General features: G+C 37.6%; 1 protein-coding gene across 1 annotated transcript in view; it reads left to right on the plus strand.

Annotated features, from left to right (window-relative positions):
* LOC124790660 (single-strand selective monofunctional uracil DNA glycosylase) overlaps positions 1-12122 on the plus strand; it is a 52976-nt gene extending 40854 nt beyond the window's left edge. Inside the window, exons 3-4 of the mRNA XM_047257800.1 lie at positions 2065-2217; positions 11988-12122. Of these exons, the coding sequence (XP_047113756.1) occupies positions 2065-2217; positions 11988-12101 (267 nt within the window). The 3' untranslated portion in view covers positions 12102-12122. The remainder of the gene's footprint in view (positions 1-2064; positions 2218-11987) is intronic.
* Positions 12123-16307: the final 4185 nt, after the last annotated feature.

The raw sequence follows: 16307 nt of genomic DNA on the forward strand, positions 1-16307 counted from the left end.
ATGGCATTGCTAACACACTGTGCATACTTCCACGGAGTCTGTCCTGTGTCAGAATCTCTCTGCACATTGTAGCTAAGGCGAAAGAAGTGTTTAGTCTGCAGAAGTGTACAGGGACTGCAGATTCTGATACTTACATATACTCCCTAATGGATTTTTGGTTGGTAACAAGAGTCAATTTATAACCTCAGTAATACACAACCACAACAGAAGGAGTAAAAATAATTTCCAATTGACTATGCGTCTGCCTAGGACTCAGAATGGAGTTTTATATTCTGGTGCGAAAGACTACCCATGTTGCCAGTAGACATAATGCAGAAAATTGAAAATCCCCAAAAACTTTTAAACAAAGTAAAAGAATACCTCATTAATCACTTAGGAATGTAAAATCACCACCACCTTAATATTTCTATTAGATAGGTCCCATCTTTGTCAGTATAGTATATAGACAGCTGATAGTGGTCTATGTAAAGTTACACTTTGTTTAAAGTGATGGGTGAAAAAAGTGCCTATAGTTGAGATGGCAAGAGACGATTCCTGACAGCTCACAGTGCAGTCTTTCAACTGCAAAGTGCTAATGGTTGCAGGCAAAAACAGTAGCTGTCTGTAGAGTTGTGACAACAGTGAGGTGTTGCCATAGAGACATTTGCAAAATTGTGTTATGTTATTGGTTGACATAGATCTGTAAAGTTGTTGTGCCCAGCCCACTGAAACTGTCAAGAATCAACTTATGCTGACTCGGCTATAGTTAGTATAGGCAGAAGTCTGGCGGCTTCTTTCAAACTAGCTGTGTTTCTCTTAATATACATATTTAAAATTATTATATAAGTAATTTCCATAATTATCAGTTTGGGTAAATTAGCACTAGTTGCAATTTATTAGTAATTTACTTTACATAATTAACTGGTAGTGGTTGCTTGTCCCTACTAAGGTACAACTTGACCCGATCCACATCCCTGAAGGCATCTCCTCCATGTTGTGACTTTCAGAACATTTTGGGATTTTCTTCAAAGATGTACAGCCTCAGTGTCAAAACATGTTTGCAAAATTGTTTTTGGTATACTGTTGTGTAGTTGTTTGCATTAAGATTCTTCCTTTCCTTAGTACACATTTCTTTGTATGTCATTGGTGGGGAAACTGCTGCCAGTATTGAAAATTAGAGAAAAACAAGTTTTGAGGTTACTTCCACTGCATGGACAGATGAAAGTAAGGCTATGTAATTATATCTAATTAACATTCAGTCAAGAAACCAAATAAATTCTGCTGGGCTTACTCTGTAAGCTGCTTGTGTTTGGTATCTATCTGTCAGCTGATGGAGATGTTGGTTTCAATATAAATATGTTAGGTGTTGTCTATACCACCACTGATCTAAGAACAGCAATCTAGTAGAGGAGGAAATGACACTCTGCTGAAATCCAAGCGTATGGGAACATAGGTTGCTTGTACAGTATCTGCAGTGGCAAAATGTTAAGGTCCTCTGCAAGCTGTAACCTCAAATTTGAGGAACTGAATCATATGTATTGCATGTGGTACCATGAAACACAAACATCAGCATACAAAAAAATTTTAAGTGCACCCAGTTTTACAATAAGGGAGCAGCCCATGATTTACAAGGCATTTACTCTCTATTTTCAGTGGTGACTTCAAGACTGCAAAACAGTTATAGGATGTTTATTTCTTTGTAGCTGCTCCTCTAGGGTTTTGAAAGGAGCACCTTATGTGTTGATCAGGATCACTGTACCTCCCAAGTATTGTAATTATTTTAATTCTTCGTTGTATATTTTACAGCAGTTTTTATGCACCTACTGTTTTAATCACCTTGCTGTTTTATTAGTAACATTCACTATAAGCTATTATTGGTTTGTTCTTATATATCTTAATTATCTGGGAATGTAAACATTAATGTGCGGACACTAAGGACCATGCTGAGTGCTGTCATGCGAGAACAGACAGGAATTGTAAGTGCTTCGGAATTGTATACTCGTACTATAGCCACAGTGAAAAATGGATACAGAGTAGTTATTGTTACTCTGCACTCTTTAAGAATATGTTCTAATTTATTTTCAGAGTAGTGATCGCAAGATGATAGCTTCCCTTTGTGAGAGAGCATTCTGCAAAGTACTGGATCTGTTACATGTGGATACAATAATTGCTGTTGGGAAGTATGCTGAGAAGAGTGCTGCTTCTGTGACAAAAGCAAATGGATTGAACCACATAAAGGTGCATTACTAGCTAAGTAATGTATAGATAAATTAGGAAACCAAATCAGTTTAAGAATTCATTTTATCTTGATCTTGTAGCAAATTAAAACACTACAAAAACAGTTAGATGTATAAGAAAATATTAACTTTTCACTGCTGACACTATCTATCAACAATTTAAAGTATAATATGGATGTCACGCATCCCCCACAATCTTTTGAGCTAAATGTTTTGCATTAACACCATTTCATGAATTGGAACTAACCAGGGAAACTCCCCTTTCCCCTGATTTGATAGTCAAATGATCCAGTGGGTCAAAAACTGAACACAGGTCAAGCATGAAAACAGGAAAAAAGTGTACTGAACTCTCAAAAAAGATGCAAAATTGAAACAGTGAACGGTCCAAGCTTGGTTGTGTGGTCAAGGTGTTAGACTGTCAAGTGGGAGATCCATGTTCAACTCTTCCTCGTATCCCATATTTATTATTATTATTATTGTTGTTGTTGTTGTTGTTGTTGTTGTTGTTGTTGTTGTTCACAAGTTTATGATCCGTCTGTCCGGTCATTAACATGTCTGTTCTCCTTCCGTAGTCTTGGCAATTGTCGTACCACACATTGGTTGTAGAATGTCAGTCATATGGTAAGAATATATTACCATTGCAGGTAAATGTGATTAAGTGAGAACAGGTGAGATGCTTCATAGATCTCTCACAGAAATGAAAGCAACAAACAAACGGGTGTGAACTATGTTACAACAAAGGAATTCAAGAGTCAAAGCTACCGAAACAGAATGCAAGAATCATAACAAGTGGTGCTTGTGTAGAACAAATAGAAGGTACGTATGTCTGGAGGTCCCTTCGTTAAACTTAGCTGTTGTAAATGGACTGTACGCCGTTGTACAGACACAAATTTGGATACAGTGAATGGACACATTAATGATGTGTGTGTGCGTGTGGGGGGGGGGGGGGGGGGGTGGAAGAAAATGGGGCATGAGGGAGATCTGAACATGGATCTCCCCCTTTGCAGTCAAACATCGTAACCACATAATCACAACACCATGGCAATTGAAAATGGCCGATGTTCCACATCTTGATGTTGGACTCTTCACTGTTTCTATTTTTCTTCTTTTTCCGTAGTTCAGTACACCTTCTTCCTGTTTTCACATCTGATCTGTGTTTAGTTTTTGACTGGTTGCCTATTAGGCCATCTTGCCACTAAATCTGAAGGAGGTGCGATGGGGAGTTTCCCTTGTAAGTAATCTGGCAATACATGTTGTAAAAGGAGATTTAAGACTGTTTCCATTCAGTGGTGAATTCACCTGTCACTAATGTTTATCCTGCAGAATTCTTGTGGTGTGCCGAACTCTTGAGTTATTTGTGTAATAAACTTTGTCTCCTTACTATCATCATTTCTATCATTTCTAGATGTGGCATTCAGACAGTGGCATACTGGCATTGCTGAAAGGTTATGGTTTAATAACAGTTATTTGCTTGACTGAAGGAGTGGGGATCAACAAGATACAGTATAACCCCACTTTTACGTTCTCAGTATTAACGTTTTCCCACCGTTGACAACATTTTTTATTGCTCTTGTCAAGTTTCTTATGTCCACAATGTTAATTCACACCCAATTTTGTGTCACCATATTTATAATTTTACCATGATTTATGCTTTATGAAAAAATGGTCATTGAAAAAATGACATTGGCATGATATTGGCCATGAAGTAGTGTTTACAAACATTACGTGGTTAAGTTGCTTGACACCAAGTTGCTTTACTTACCGGATTTAAACTGATAAATGTGTAAAAGTTGGAACAATTCGTGCTGTATCTCTTTTAGTATTTGTTCGTTAGATTTTCCTTCGGTCTAGGATGTATTTATGCCTCATCTCCATATCTAAATTTCTGTTGCTTCTAATTTTTTACTTTTCTTGTTTTTTCCCAAAATCCACCCTTCATAGCGTAGCTAAAAATGCTCTAATTATAGGTCCTGAATAATTTATTTCTTGCCTCTACATGAAAGTGAATGTTTGTTAATAAATTGCTCTTATTTCTTGTTTAAGAATCTAATTGAGGCGGCCCCATGGATTCTTGACTGGGTTTAAATTTGAGGAGTTTGGTTACCAGGGGAGTACAGTAAACACATCCTGGTGCTCTTTGAACCATGCACATACACTGCGAACTGTGTGACATGTTGCAGTGTCCTGCTGGTAGTTGCTATCATGCCAAGGAAAAACAATCTGCATAAAGAGGTGAACACAGCCCCCAAGGATAGCTGCATACATGTTTTGAGCCATTGTGCCTTCCAGAATTAAGAGATCATCCAGGGAATCCTATTAAAATATTTCCCAGACCATAATACTTCCTCCTCCAACCTGGACCCTTCTGATGATTGTTGCAGGTTGTTTGCTTTTAGAAGTTTCATGCTTAACATGCATAATTCATCTGAAAAGGCCATCTATCACCACTCGGTGGATATCCATCTGTGGTATTAGTGTGCAAATTCCAGCCTTTGTCGCCGATGAACAGCAGTCGGCATGGGTGCATGAACCAGGCCCTTACTGCAGAGGCCCATACACAGTATTTTTTGCTGAACAGTCAGTGAGGAGACACTGTTTGACAATGCCTTGGTTCATCTGGGTGGTCAGTTGCTCAGTGGTTGCCCTTCTGGTCACTCATACGTATCTCTGCAGCCGTCTTTCACCTATCTCATATATGGCCCATGGTGTGCCATAGTTGCCTCGGCACCAGTTTTGGATAGTGCCATTTTGCTGTGCCCAGTATATTTTAACCAAAGCAGCACACGAACAATTTACAAACTTAGCCATTCCAGAAATGCTTCCACCTTTGGCCAGGAATCAAATGATCCTGCCCTTTTGGATACCGGAGCAGTCACTCCATTTCTGCATTGCGACAATGACTGCACTGTTTTTTGCATCCCAGGATGTGCTTTATATACCCTCCACTGCTAATGCTGCCACCTGTGAGTGGTTGTTGCACATTGACACTGAAGATAGGCAGTGGTCATAGTAATGTGAGTGGACAGTGTATTTCGTATGTTAATGTTTGTTCATCCTGATTTGTGCAATTTATCCATCATGATTATTCTAGTCTTGTTTGTGTTTATTTTCAGATTTTAGTCGTCCAAGGCACATGACGAAATTTTGAACAAGTAGTTAAAGTCCTTTTCAGAATCTGCTAAGACTGGAAATTAAACACAATGTATTTTTTTACTAATAATTGTGATCATTTATGTGCCATTATTATCATTTGTATTGCTGTTTTTATAAATGAATATGGAGAGAGAAGACAACCTTGTTGGATACCTCATTTTATGCTAGCCTCTCATTCAATGCTGTTGTTATCTGTGCTCTAATTTTTATATAGAATGAGAATCAATCTTTTATCACTCCAGTCTATTCCAGTTTTATTCGTTTTTCCTAACAGTTTCTTCCAGTATACTGTGCGGCACTTGTTTTCCTCTTTGTCTTAATTCTTCTTTCTAAAATCATTTCGATGCCATCCCTGGTTCATTTTCCTTTCCAAATTCGTTGTTTCCTAAATATTGGTTAATCTTCCAGTGTTTCTTAACAATATTGAGAATAATTTTTGAAGCATAGTGTAGAAATGCTAAGGTTCTACAATTTAGGCAGTCATTGGCTTTTTAAATTAATTCCATTGGTAGTATCCCATCTTTGACAGCACATGCCCACAAATCTGTACAGTTGTTCTGTTGCCTTATCTCCAACGTTATTTAACAACTCGGCAGGTCTGTTATCTGTTTGTCACTTTGTTGCTGTTCAAGTTGTTTAAAGCATTGTTGAATTTTGCCCTGATTGTTGTCCTATGAATTCATTTTTCACTTCTTCCATTGTGCTTACTTAATCTAATCATCTCTGAAATCTTATCCATCATATACGTTGGGACATCAAAAGGTAAGTTACACATGCCTTACCATGATGAGAGCATTAGGCAACAAGAGTGGCATATTGTCAGAAAAGAGTACATATTTCAGGTTTCCTGCAGACAGTTTTCCTGTAGTACAGATAACAGCTGCATTGCAATGTGGGAGTGAAATGGCGTGGCAACTGGAGACACAACCCAAAGCTAAAGTATGTGGGACAGTACAAATCTTGTGAGCAAAATGCCTAAATGAAGCCTAAATTCTACATCTCCATCTACATATGTACTCCACAAGTCACCACATGGTGCATGGCAGAGGGTACCTTGTACCACGACTTGTAATTGCTTTTCCTGTTTCACTCACAAATATAGGGGGAAAAACAGTGGTCTATATGCCTCTATATAATCCATAATTTTTATTATCTTATCTTTGTGGTCCTTATGCAGAATGTACATTGGCAATGATAGAATTGTTCCGCAGTCAACTTCAAATGCTGGTTCGCTAAATGTTCTCTATAGCGTTTTGTGAAAAGAATATCATCTTCCCTCCAGGATTCTCATTTTAGTTCCCAAAGCATCTCTGCAATACATGCATTCTAATGTTCTGATGACTTAAAGTGTGAGTGTGGGTGTGGGTTATACTGATTTATTTCCCCAATCACATTCCACTTCTTTACGAGATGACTTACTTGGAATTTTGCAGCCCCTCTTCTTTACAGGAAGTCGGCTGCTGGAAAATCTCTTGACTTCTTCTCCATCGAATAGAGCTAGGTACAGGAACTTTTAAGCCTCTTTCTACTTATAAAATGAGTCATAATTCACACTTTCAACATACATGTGCAACTTTCTGTAAGTACCTCGTACCGGCAAACATTAGAAACAAAATGATTTACCAGATTATTCTATTAACTTTTAAAAACTGTTGCTTTTAATTGTATTATTATATACTGCATAAACTGTGTAGAACTAATATTTACTGCTACACATTGTACTACTTTGCATTGTATATCCTTTATCTTGTATCAAATTGACAAAACTAAGTCCAAAGTGTTGGGAGTTGTGTGACGTTCCAGCTGAATTCTTTCACAGCTAATCTGCAAGTTTCTTGTGGCTGCCTTGTTTTTTAAATACTACGCGTATGTCTGTTTTTTGACTGGTTGTTGTTTCAACTGATTTTTCTTTTAACAGTCAGGAAGAGAATCAAGGCTTTCCACAGCTTCCACTCACTGCTTTCAAAATTGCTTCACTGATCTATTACAGCACATCATCCACATACATGAAATTTTAAGTTTCTTCAAAATCTGACACTTATGGTGAATACACTTTGGAGATTTAATTATGTGTGTTCCTCATCTGCTCCTCTGTCCATTGCACTGTATGAGTAATCTCAAATTGTTAAGGTGATTCTTAACAATTTACAGGAAATTAAAGTCCTTTGTGAACTTGCAGACCTTCCTGCAAAAAAGATGGTGATATGTGGTATCATAAAAGGGTAGTTTGTTAATTATTGCATGTTCTGTATATTGTAATAGCACTTCTCATTATAATGGGAAAAAGTCAGTAATGAATCAGTCTTCATCAGGCTTCCTCATCAGCCTCATTAGTGGTCTCTCTCCAGCATTTTGTAAAGAAGGTGAAACACAGAGATTAGCCTGTAGTTCTTCAGATCATTTGTGTCTTTGCCTGGGTTTGCACAGGTGTGACCTTAATTTTCTTTGGCAGGTTAAGCATTCTTCAGAACTGGCACAGTTGTTCAACTGTAGAAATCAATTCACAGCAACAGGGCTGAAATTCGAATGTACTACATTCTTAGATAATTGAGGTCAGCTGGTTTGCTCGCCTTAAACTTACTCAAAGAAAGCTCCATTTCTACAGTGAAATAGTGACACAAGTAATTCTTTCTTTAGATACTTTAAACACCAAATGCCGACCAGCTTCCTTTGCCATATGGCATCATTTGTGTGCATATGAGGTTACACTGCTGCTCTTCTAGTTATTGTCAGCTTTCTATACATTGGAGCTGCTACTTCTCTTTCAAGCAGCTCTTCAGTTAGCTTTACAAGGCTGATTGAGGGCACCCCATACCGGATTTCCCACTGAGGAAACAGACCTGGCAGTGCCAGGAATTGAATACGGGTTCTTTACATGGCTGTCAGACGTGACTGCTCAGTACAGAGGCCAGAGGCAGACATCTTGGGTACATTGCCTGAAAAAATGTGCTCTTCTGTCATGATGGCCACAGTTGGCTTTCCACTTGACAGGAATTGGAGCAGCTTGTTTGCCTTTGTGACTTTTTGTTCACATAGTATGTGCATTTGTTGTATTTGCTTAAGGAATAAATTAAACCACAGGAAACTTTGTTGCAGACTAGTAGGCTGAGCTGCATTAGCACAGATAAACAGGTTTTTTTTACACAAGCAGTCTCCAGGAGCTAAGCCATATCATCTGTCACTTGAGGTGTGGTGGGTGAGGAAGGAACCAGGTATCAATTCTACAGTAAAATCAGTTACATATTTGTAATAAGCTTTTCTGGACAAACAGTTATAGTAAATTATGAGGACTGACAGAAAGACATAATTTAAGATTAATAAACGTAAACATGGTCCGTAGTAGGCTGTAATGCGATGTCTATTTAATAGTGTGATTAGCTAATTTTTACTAATCGTCATTGTCAAACACATTTCTAACATGTGTATTCCATGTCATTTTCAAATGACTCTTAATTACACGTAAACATCAGCCATATTCCATCATTTTACAAAAAGATCCACACTAAGTTGCACCTTTTAAGATCAAATTCTGAACTTTGCTCTTTGTACAACAACATGGAGTTACCGTTCATAAAATGATGGAATATGGCTACTTTTTACTTGTAATTAACAGTGATTTGAAAATGACATGAAATACAGATGTTACAAATGTTCTTGACAATGATGCTTAGTCAAAATTAGATAGTCGCATGATTAAAGAAACATCGCATTACAGCCTATTATGGAGCATGTTTACATTAGTTAAGCATCTGGAAGCTGTTGATTCCCCAAAATTTTAATTCAAAATTGTTACAGTACATTAAAAATGCAGTAGCTTGCTGATTTATACAACAGCTGACTATCGAATTTTTGTTTGGAAGCCAAATACTTCCAGAAGTATATGAGATTGCAGTTGCCTATCTGCAGATTATTAGAGCATATTTTGAGTTAAGTCAGCACTCAGATCGAGTTCAGGACATATTCCCATGCCATACCTCAAGATTTTGCTGCAACTGATTTATTGATAATATGTATAGCAGCACAGGAAACATACAGTGTTCTTTGTGCTTTTCCTTAATTCATTAGTGAGTGATACTCCCTGCACAAGGGCAAGCCATCTGTTTCTGTCATGATTTACAATTAACACATCCATATGCAGGAGTGAAGAGAGAAGGTGATAAGCAGGAAAAAGGCTGTCGAATGCTGGCTCAGAGGTGACATGTGATATCGACATGGAGCACCCTGTCTGTCATACAGGTACTGTGGTGCCAGAAGCATAACACCTACTACTTCTTAGCATAGGAAATGGAAGAAAGATTATTTTGTGCAACATGGAGTTTTTAGCACTCTTCCAGTGAGGTTGCTGTTTCGGCGATACAAGTGATTTCTGCAGCATATGGGAATGGATAACCAAGAGCGCTAACTTATTGAAGCCTTCATATTCTTAATGAACTGCTGCAACTACTGTTCTTGTTAAACACAGTAGAAAACTTAACCCAGTTTGCCTTCTTAAAATTGTATCAGTTTGAAAGGTCCCATCAGTGGTTTTACTGTCAGTTAGAACATACACACAACAGGTCAATGCCATTGTTCATTACTGGATGAATACTGATTTTGTGCACTGTTTCACTTTACAGTCACTCACAAACAGCAGATGTAGGTTATAAGGATATTGCTATCCTTTAATGGCATTGCAAGCTAGATTTTACTGGCATGGGTAAGTTCATGAGTTTCGGTTTAAGTTGTTTTTGAAAGCCCTTGACCTCACACAATGAATAACTAAAATAACCAAAAGCAACTGACTCTAATTCCACACAGAGTGTAGATAAGCAAGAAATTGCTTGTCCTGTCACATTCCATTGGTAGTACGTCTTTATGGATATTTCTATTTAATTGCAAAATATGCCATCTTTTATCTGTCTGTTCCCTAGTAAGCACACTTTTTCTTATCTTCATTTGGTAGTAGTTTCATTTTTGAGATATAATATATGCCATGGAGAAAAGAACAGCCATTGATCACAAAATCTGTCATTTTATTACAGCAGATGCAGACTTCAACTATTACATAGTCATCTTCAGTGCATATAACAACAGGTGACATTAGTTCAAAGTGTCACATAGTTCATGTTAGACCCCTGTAAACTCTGCACCACCAGTGTTGTTTACTAAGTGACACTTTGAACTAATGCTGCCTGTTATATGCACTGAAGATGATTATGTAATAGTTGAAATCTAGATCTGCTGTTACAAAAACAATGTATTTCACGATCGATTGCTGTTCATTTCTCCATTATCTATTTTAAGTGATTGCTACATACAACAGGCTCACATGGATTTCAATCTGATGTAATATGTGTTATTAGGTTGTGAATTTCATAGTGACTGTTTTGGTTGTGTTTCATGTTTTTCATAAGAAAAACCTAACTGTTGCTGCCGTCCTAGAAACATAAAGGCCTCTTGTGAGCATTTTGTTGTCTAACAAGCTATTATACCCTTCTGTCTCGCAAAAATGGAAATCCACTGCAGAGGAAACACGAATTGGGCTATTGAATGGAAGGTCAAAGTCATTAGTCACCTATGATTGTGTACCTAAATTTGGCACAGTAGTGAAATTGATTTAAATTGGTAACTTAGATACATCTAAAAGAAAAATTCACTTGTATCAGCTTCTCGTGCAACAAGAGTATTGTTGTTGTTGTGGTCTTCAGTCCTGAGACTGGTTTGATGCAGCTCTCCATGCTACTCTATCCTGTGCAAGCTTTTTCATCTCCCAGTACCTACTGCAACCTACATCCTTCTGAATCTGCTTAGTGTATTCATCTCTTGGTCTCCCCCTACGATTTTTACCCTCCACGCTGCCCTCCAATACTAAATTGGTGAACCCTTGATGCCTCAGAACATGTCCTACCAACCGATCCCTTCTTCTGGTCAAGTTGTGCCACAAACTTCTCTTCTCCCCGATCCTATTCAATACAAGAGTATACATAAAGAAAATTTTGCATCCCCAACACCTTCAATTTCTTAAAGGAAATATCTCCAGCCATAATCTAGTACTACAGAATACTTTCCTTAGTGGAATTATTCTAATGTTCTCTTATTGAGAAAACTAGGACACTGTTGGCCTGAAATAATGTTATCGGCATTAATTAAATGACAACCTGTTAGTTATGAAATCGCAAGTAATGTTTGTGTCTAAATTTTTCTCTCATCTTAGTCCAGTAAAAAAAAAAAAGAAAAAAAAAACTGCTACTTAATTAATATTTGGATCTCAGTTGGACAAAATTTATCATAAGACCATAAATGGAACTTACTAGTTAGCATGCATTCATACACTTTCATTAAATATTGATGTTGCATTTTAACCTCATTATCATCATCTGTCATTTACATACTTATTTTTAATGAGTGTCTCATACAGAATTGAAACTACAGTACATTTGCCTTTGCATTTGTGTTTAACTTTTAGTTTTGGAGGGTGGGGTATGCTATTAGTGTAGTTAAATATGAAACAATTACTGCCAGGTGATGTGTACTAATATACACTATACCAATACTTACTGCAAATTAACACATGCTGTATTTAACCATCCACACAAACTGAATGATGGTTTCCTTCATGATCATCTATTTGTGTTCCAGATTGTTACTATTCTACATCCCAGCCCACGGAATTCCAATTCAAAAAACTGGGAAGAAGAAACTAAAGCACTATTACAGAAAAATGATTTAATGAAATTTTTTTGTGATGCTTGAAATATATTATACAGAACAGCATTGTTAATGACATTTCAGTTGAGAGCAAATGTTCTATAATGCAAATACTGAATATTCCAAGACTGTGCATCATTGCTCAATTGATATAGGGTGTGCCATGAAAGTGAGCCCCTTATGTCAATGATAATGTTTCAGTAGTGTAGCTGACAGCGATTGCTGTTTGTCACTCATAGATAAACCACTTGAAAAGGCAGTTTACAGACATGGAGCTCAGTGTGGTACAATTGTGAGTATATTTTACAGAGTTAACTATACCACAACACTTGTATTAGAATAATCAGTATTTCAGTTTTTGTGAAGCATAATCTTGTACCATTGTAACATGTAGTAAGAATGTTGGTGACACTGTTTGAAGAACAGAAAATTACTTGGAGCAAAAACTAGCAAGTAAGACATAATGTAGTGCACAGGAAGCAATAAAAGATTCAGACCATTCTATTAAATTATTATCCTCAGCTATGTTGATCAAGACTTTTGGTCAGGTGAATACAGGGTTATAAATACAAAGTCAAATAAGGGTAATGCAGGAGTAGGTTTAATAATGAATAAAAAATAGGAATGCGGGTAAGCTACTACAAACAGCATAGTGAACGCATTATTGTGGCCAAGATAGACACGAAGCTCACACCTACTACAGTAGTACAAGTTTATATGCCAACTAGCTCTGCAGATGATGAAGAAATTGATGAAATGTATGATGAGATAAAAGAAATTTAGGTAGTGAAGGGAGACGAAAATTTAATAATCATGGGTGACTGGAATTCAAACGTAGGAAAAGGGAGAGAAGGAAACATAGTAGGTGAATATGGATTGGGGCTAAGAAATGAAAGAGGAAGCCGTCTGGTAGAATTATGCGCAGAGCATAACTTAATCATAGCTAACACTTGGTTTAAAAATCATGAAAGAAGGTTGTATACATGGAAGAACCCTGGAGATACTAAAAGGTATCAGATAGATTATATAATGGTAAGACAGAGATTTAGGAACCAGGTTTTAAATTGTAAGATATTTCCAGGGGAAGATGTGGACTCTGACCACAATCTATTGGTTATGAACTGTAGATAAAAACTGAAGAAACTGCAAAAAGGTGGGAATTTAAGGAGATGGGACCTGGATAAACAGACTAAACCAGAGGTTGTACAGAGTTTCAGGGAGAGCATGAGGGAACAATAGACAGGAATGAGGGAAAGAAATACAGAAGAAGAAGGATGGGTAGCTTTGAGGGATGAAGCAGTGAAGGCAGCAGAGGAACAAGTAGGTAAAAAGACGAGGGCTAGTAGAAATCCCTGGGTAACAGAAGATATATTGAATTTAATTGATGAAAGGAGAAAAATTTAAAAATGCAGTAAATGAAGCAGGCAAAAAGGAATACAAACGTCTCAAAAATGAGATCGACAGGAAGTGCAAAATGGCTAAGCAGGGATGGCTAGAGGACAAATGTAAGGATGTAGAGGCTTATCTCACTAGGCGTAAGATAGATACTGCGTATAGGAAAATTAAAGAGACCTTTGGAGAAAAGAGAACCACTTGTATGAATATCAAGAGCTCAGATGGAAACCCAGTTCTAAGCGAAGAAGGGAAAGCAGAAAGGTGGAAGGAGTATATAGAGGGTCTATACAAGGGCGATGTACTTGAGGACAATATTCTGGAAATGGAAGAGGATGTAGATGAAGATGAAATGGGAGATACATTATTGCGTGAAGAGTTTGACAGAGCACTGAAAGACCTGAGTCGAAACAAGGCCCCCGGAGTAGACAACATTCCATTAGAACTACTGACAGACTCGGGAGAGCCAGTCCTGGCAAAACTCTACCATCTGGTGAGCAAGATGTATGAGACAGGCGAAATACCCTCAGACTTCAAGAAGAATATAATAATTCCAATCCCAAAGAAAGCAGGTGTTGACAGATGTGAAAATTACCAAACTATCAGTTTAATATGTCACAGCTGCAAAATACTAACGCGAATTCTTTACAGACGAATGGAAAAATTGATAGAAGCCGACCTCGAGGATGTTCAGTTTGGATTCCGTAGAAATGTTGGAACACATGAGGCAATACTGACACTACGACTTATCTTACAAGAAAGATTAAAGAAAGGCAAACCTACGTTTCTAGCATTTGTAGACTTAGAGAAAGCTTTTGACAATGTTGATTAGAATACTCTCTTTCAAAATCTGAAGGTGGCAGGGGTAAAATACAGGGAGCGAAAGGCTATTTACTATTTGTACAGAAACCAGATGGCAGTTATAAGAGTCGAGGGGTATGAAAGGGAAGCAGTGGTTGGGAAGGGAGTGAGACAGGGTTGTAGCCTATCCCCGATGTTATTCAATCTGTATATTGAGCAAGCAGTAAAGGAAACAAAAGAAAAGTTCGGAGTAGGTATTAAAATCCATGGAGAAGAAATGAAAACTTTGAGGTTCGCCGATGACATTGTAATTCTGTCAGAAACAGCAAAAGACTTTGAAGAGCAGTTGAATGGAATGGACAGTGTCTTGAAAGGAGGGTATAAGATGAACATCAACAAAAAGCAAAACGAGGATAATGGAATGTAGTCGAATTAAGTCGGGTGATGCTGAGGGAATTAGATTAGGAAATGAGACACTTAAAGTAGTAAAGGAGTTTTGCTATTTGGGGAGCAAAATAACTGATGATGGTCGAAGTAGAGAGGATATAAAATGTAGACTGGCAATGGCAAGGAAAGCATTTCTGAAGAAGAAAAATTTGTTAACATCGAGTATTGATTTAAGTGTCAGGAAGTCGTTTCTGAAAGTATTTGTATGGAGTGTAGCCATGTATGGAAGTGAAATGTGGACGATAAATAGTTTAGACAAGAAGAGAATAGAAGCTTTCAAAATGTGGTGCTACAGAAGAATGCTGAAGATTAGATGGGTAGATCACATAACTAATGAGGAGGTATTGAATAGAATTGGGGAGAAGAGGAGCTTGTGGCATAACTTGACTAGAAGAAGGGATCGGTTGGTAGGACATGTTGTGAGACATCAAGGGATCACCAATTTAGTATTGGAGGGCAGTGTGGAGGGTAAAAATCATAGAGGGAGACCAAGAGATGAATACACTAAGCAGATTCAGAAGGATGTAGGCTGCAGTAGGTACTGGGAGATGAAGAAGCTTGCACAGGATAGAGAAGCATGGAGAGCTGCATCAAACCAGTCTCAGGACTGAAGACCACAACAACACAACGTGTTGATTACCAGGCATACTACACATTGGATCTTATGGTTTAATTTAAGGTTACTACCATAGTGTGTGCAGCAGTAAATTGGATCGGACAGTGAATTTACATGCAGAATTAATGGCTAAAATGAAAGGCAACATAGCATTTATATATGTACAGTGAATGAATGATGACATTCACTTTCAGCAGTGGTCATTTGCTGCATGACTGTGTCTTTTCCAATGGAAGGAAAATTTCTGTGACCTGAATGAAAGTTCATTGTACAGCCAGTGGCAGTGTAGTTTGCAGCAGTCGCTTTTGGAGATGAGTAATGATGAAGCAATAAATCAAAATACACCCACATAAAACACATTCATCACACTTTAACTCATTCTTACAGGATGGTGATCCATAAACAATAGGCCAGTTTCACTGCAAGCCATGCATGATACTGCACCATACCAAGATATTGCAGTAGTTTGTGGCTTACAATGCTTTGTGGCCTCCCAGTTTAACAGATTTGGCAACATGTGATTTGTTCCTCTGCAGGTATCTTTAACCAAATGTGCACATAAATTGCCCCCACATTGTTGTTGTACTGGGGACCATCATTTATATTTTAATTATCAAAACACCTGGCAGTGTGCAGGTATTTATTTATAACTATGCATTCATACGGTGTCTGGTTTGTGTTTAATGTTTATGACATATCTCATGAACTATGTTCTATACAATGATAAATAATTTTCTGGGTACATTTAGCAGCATATGTGGATACTGCCTGCAAAATGTGTTGTGAATGGAGTTTGTGGAAACAAAGTAATAAATTTAAATGTCATGCATCTCACTGTTTATGATGTCCTGTCTCCTGAACTATGAGTCATACAATGATATATTATTGTACATACATCTTGCGGCATATGTGAATACAGGCTGTGAAATGTTTTGCAAATAGAGTTAGTAGAAATGAAGTAACAGAATTAAATGTCATGCATGATGTGGCAGTAT

The sequence above is a fragment of the Schistocerca piceifrons genome, chromosome 1, assembly GCF_021461385.2.
Source record: "Schistocerca piceifrons isolate TAMUIC-IGC-003096 chromosome 1, iqSchPice1.1, whole genome shotgun sequence".
Taxonomy (NCBI): domain Eukaryota; kingdom Metazoa; phylum Arthropoda; class Insecta; order Orthoptera; family Acrididae; genus Schistocerca; species Schistocerca piceifrons.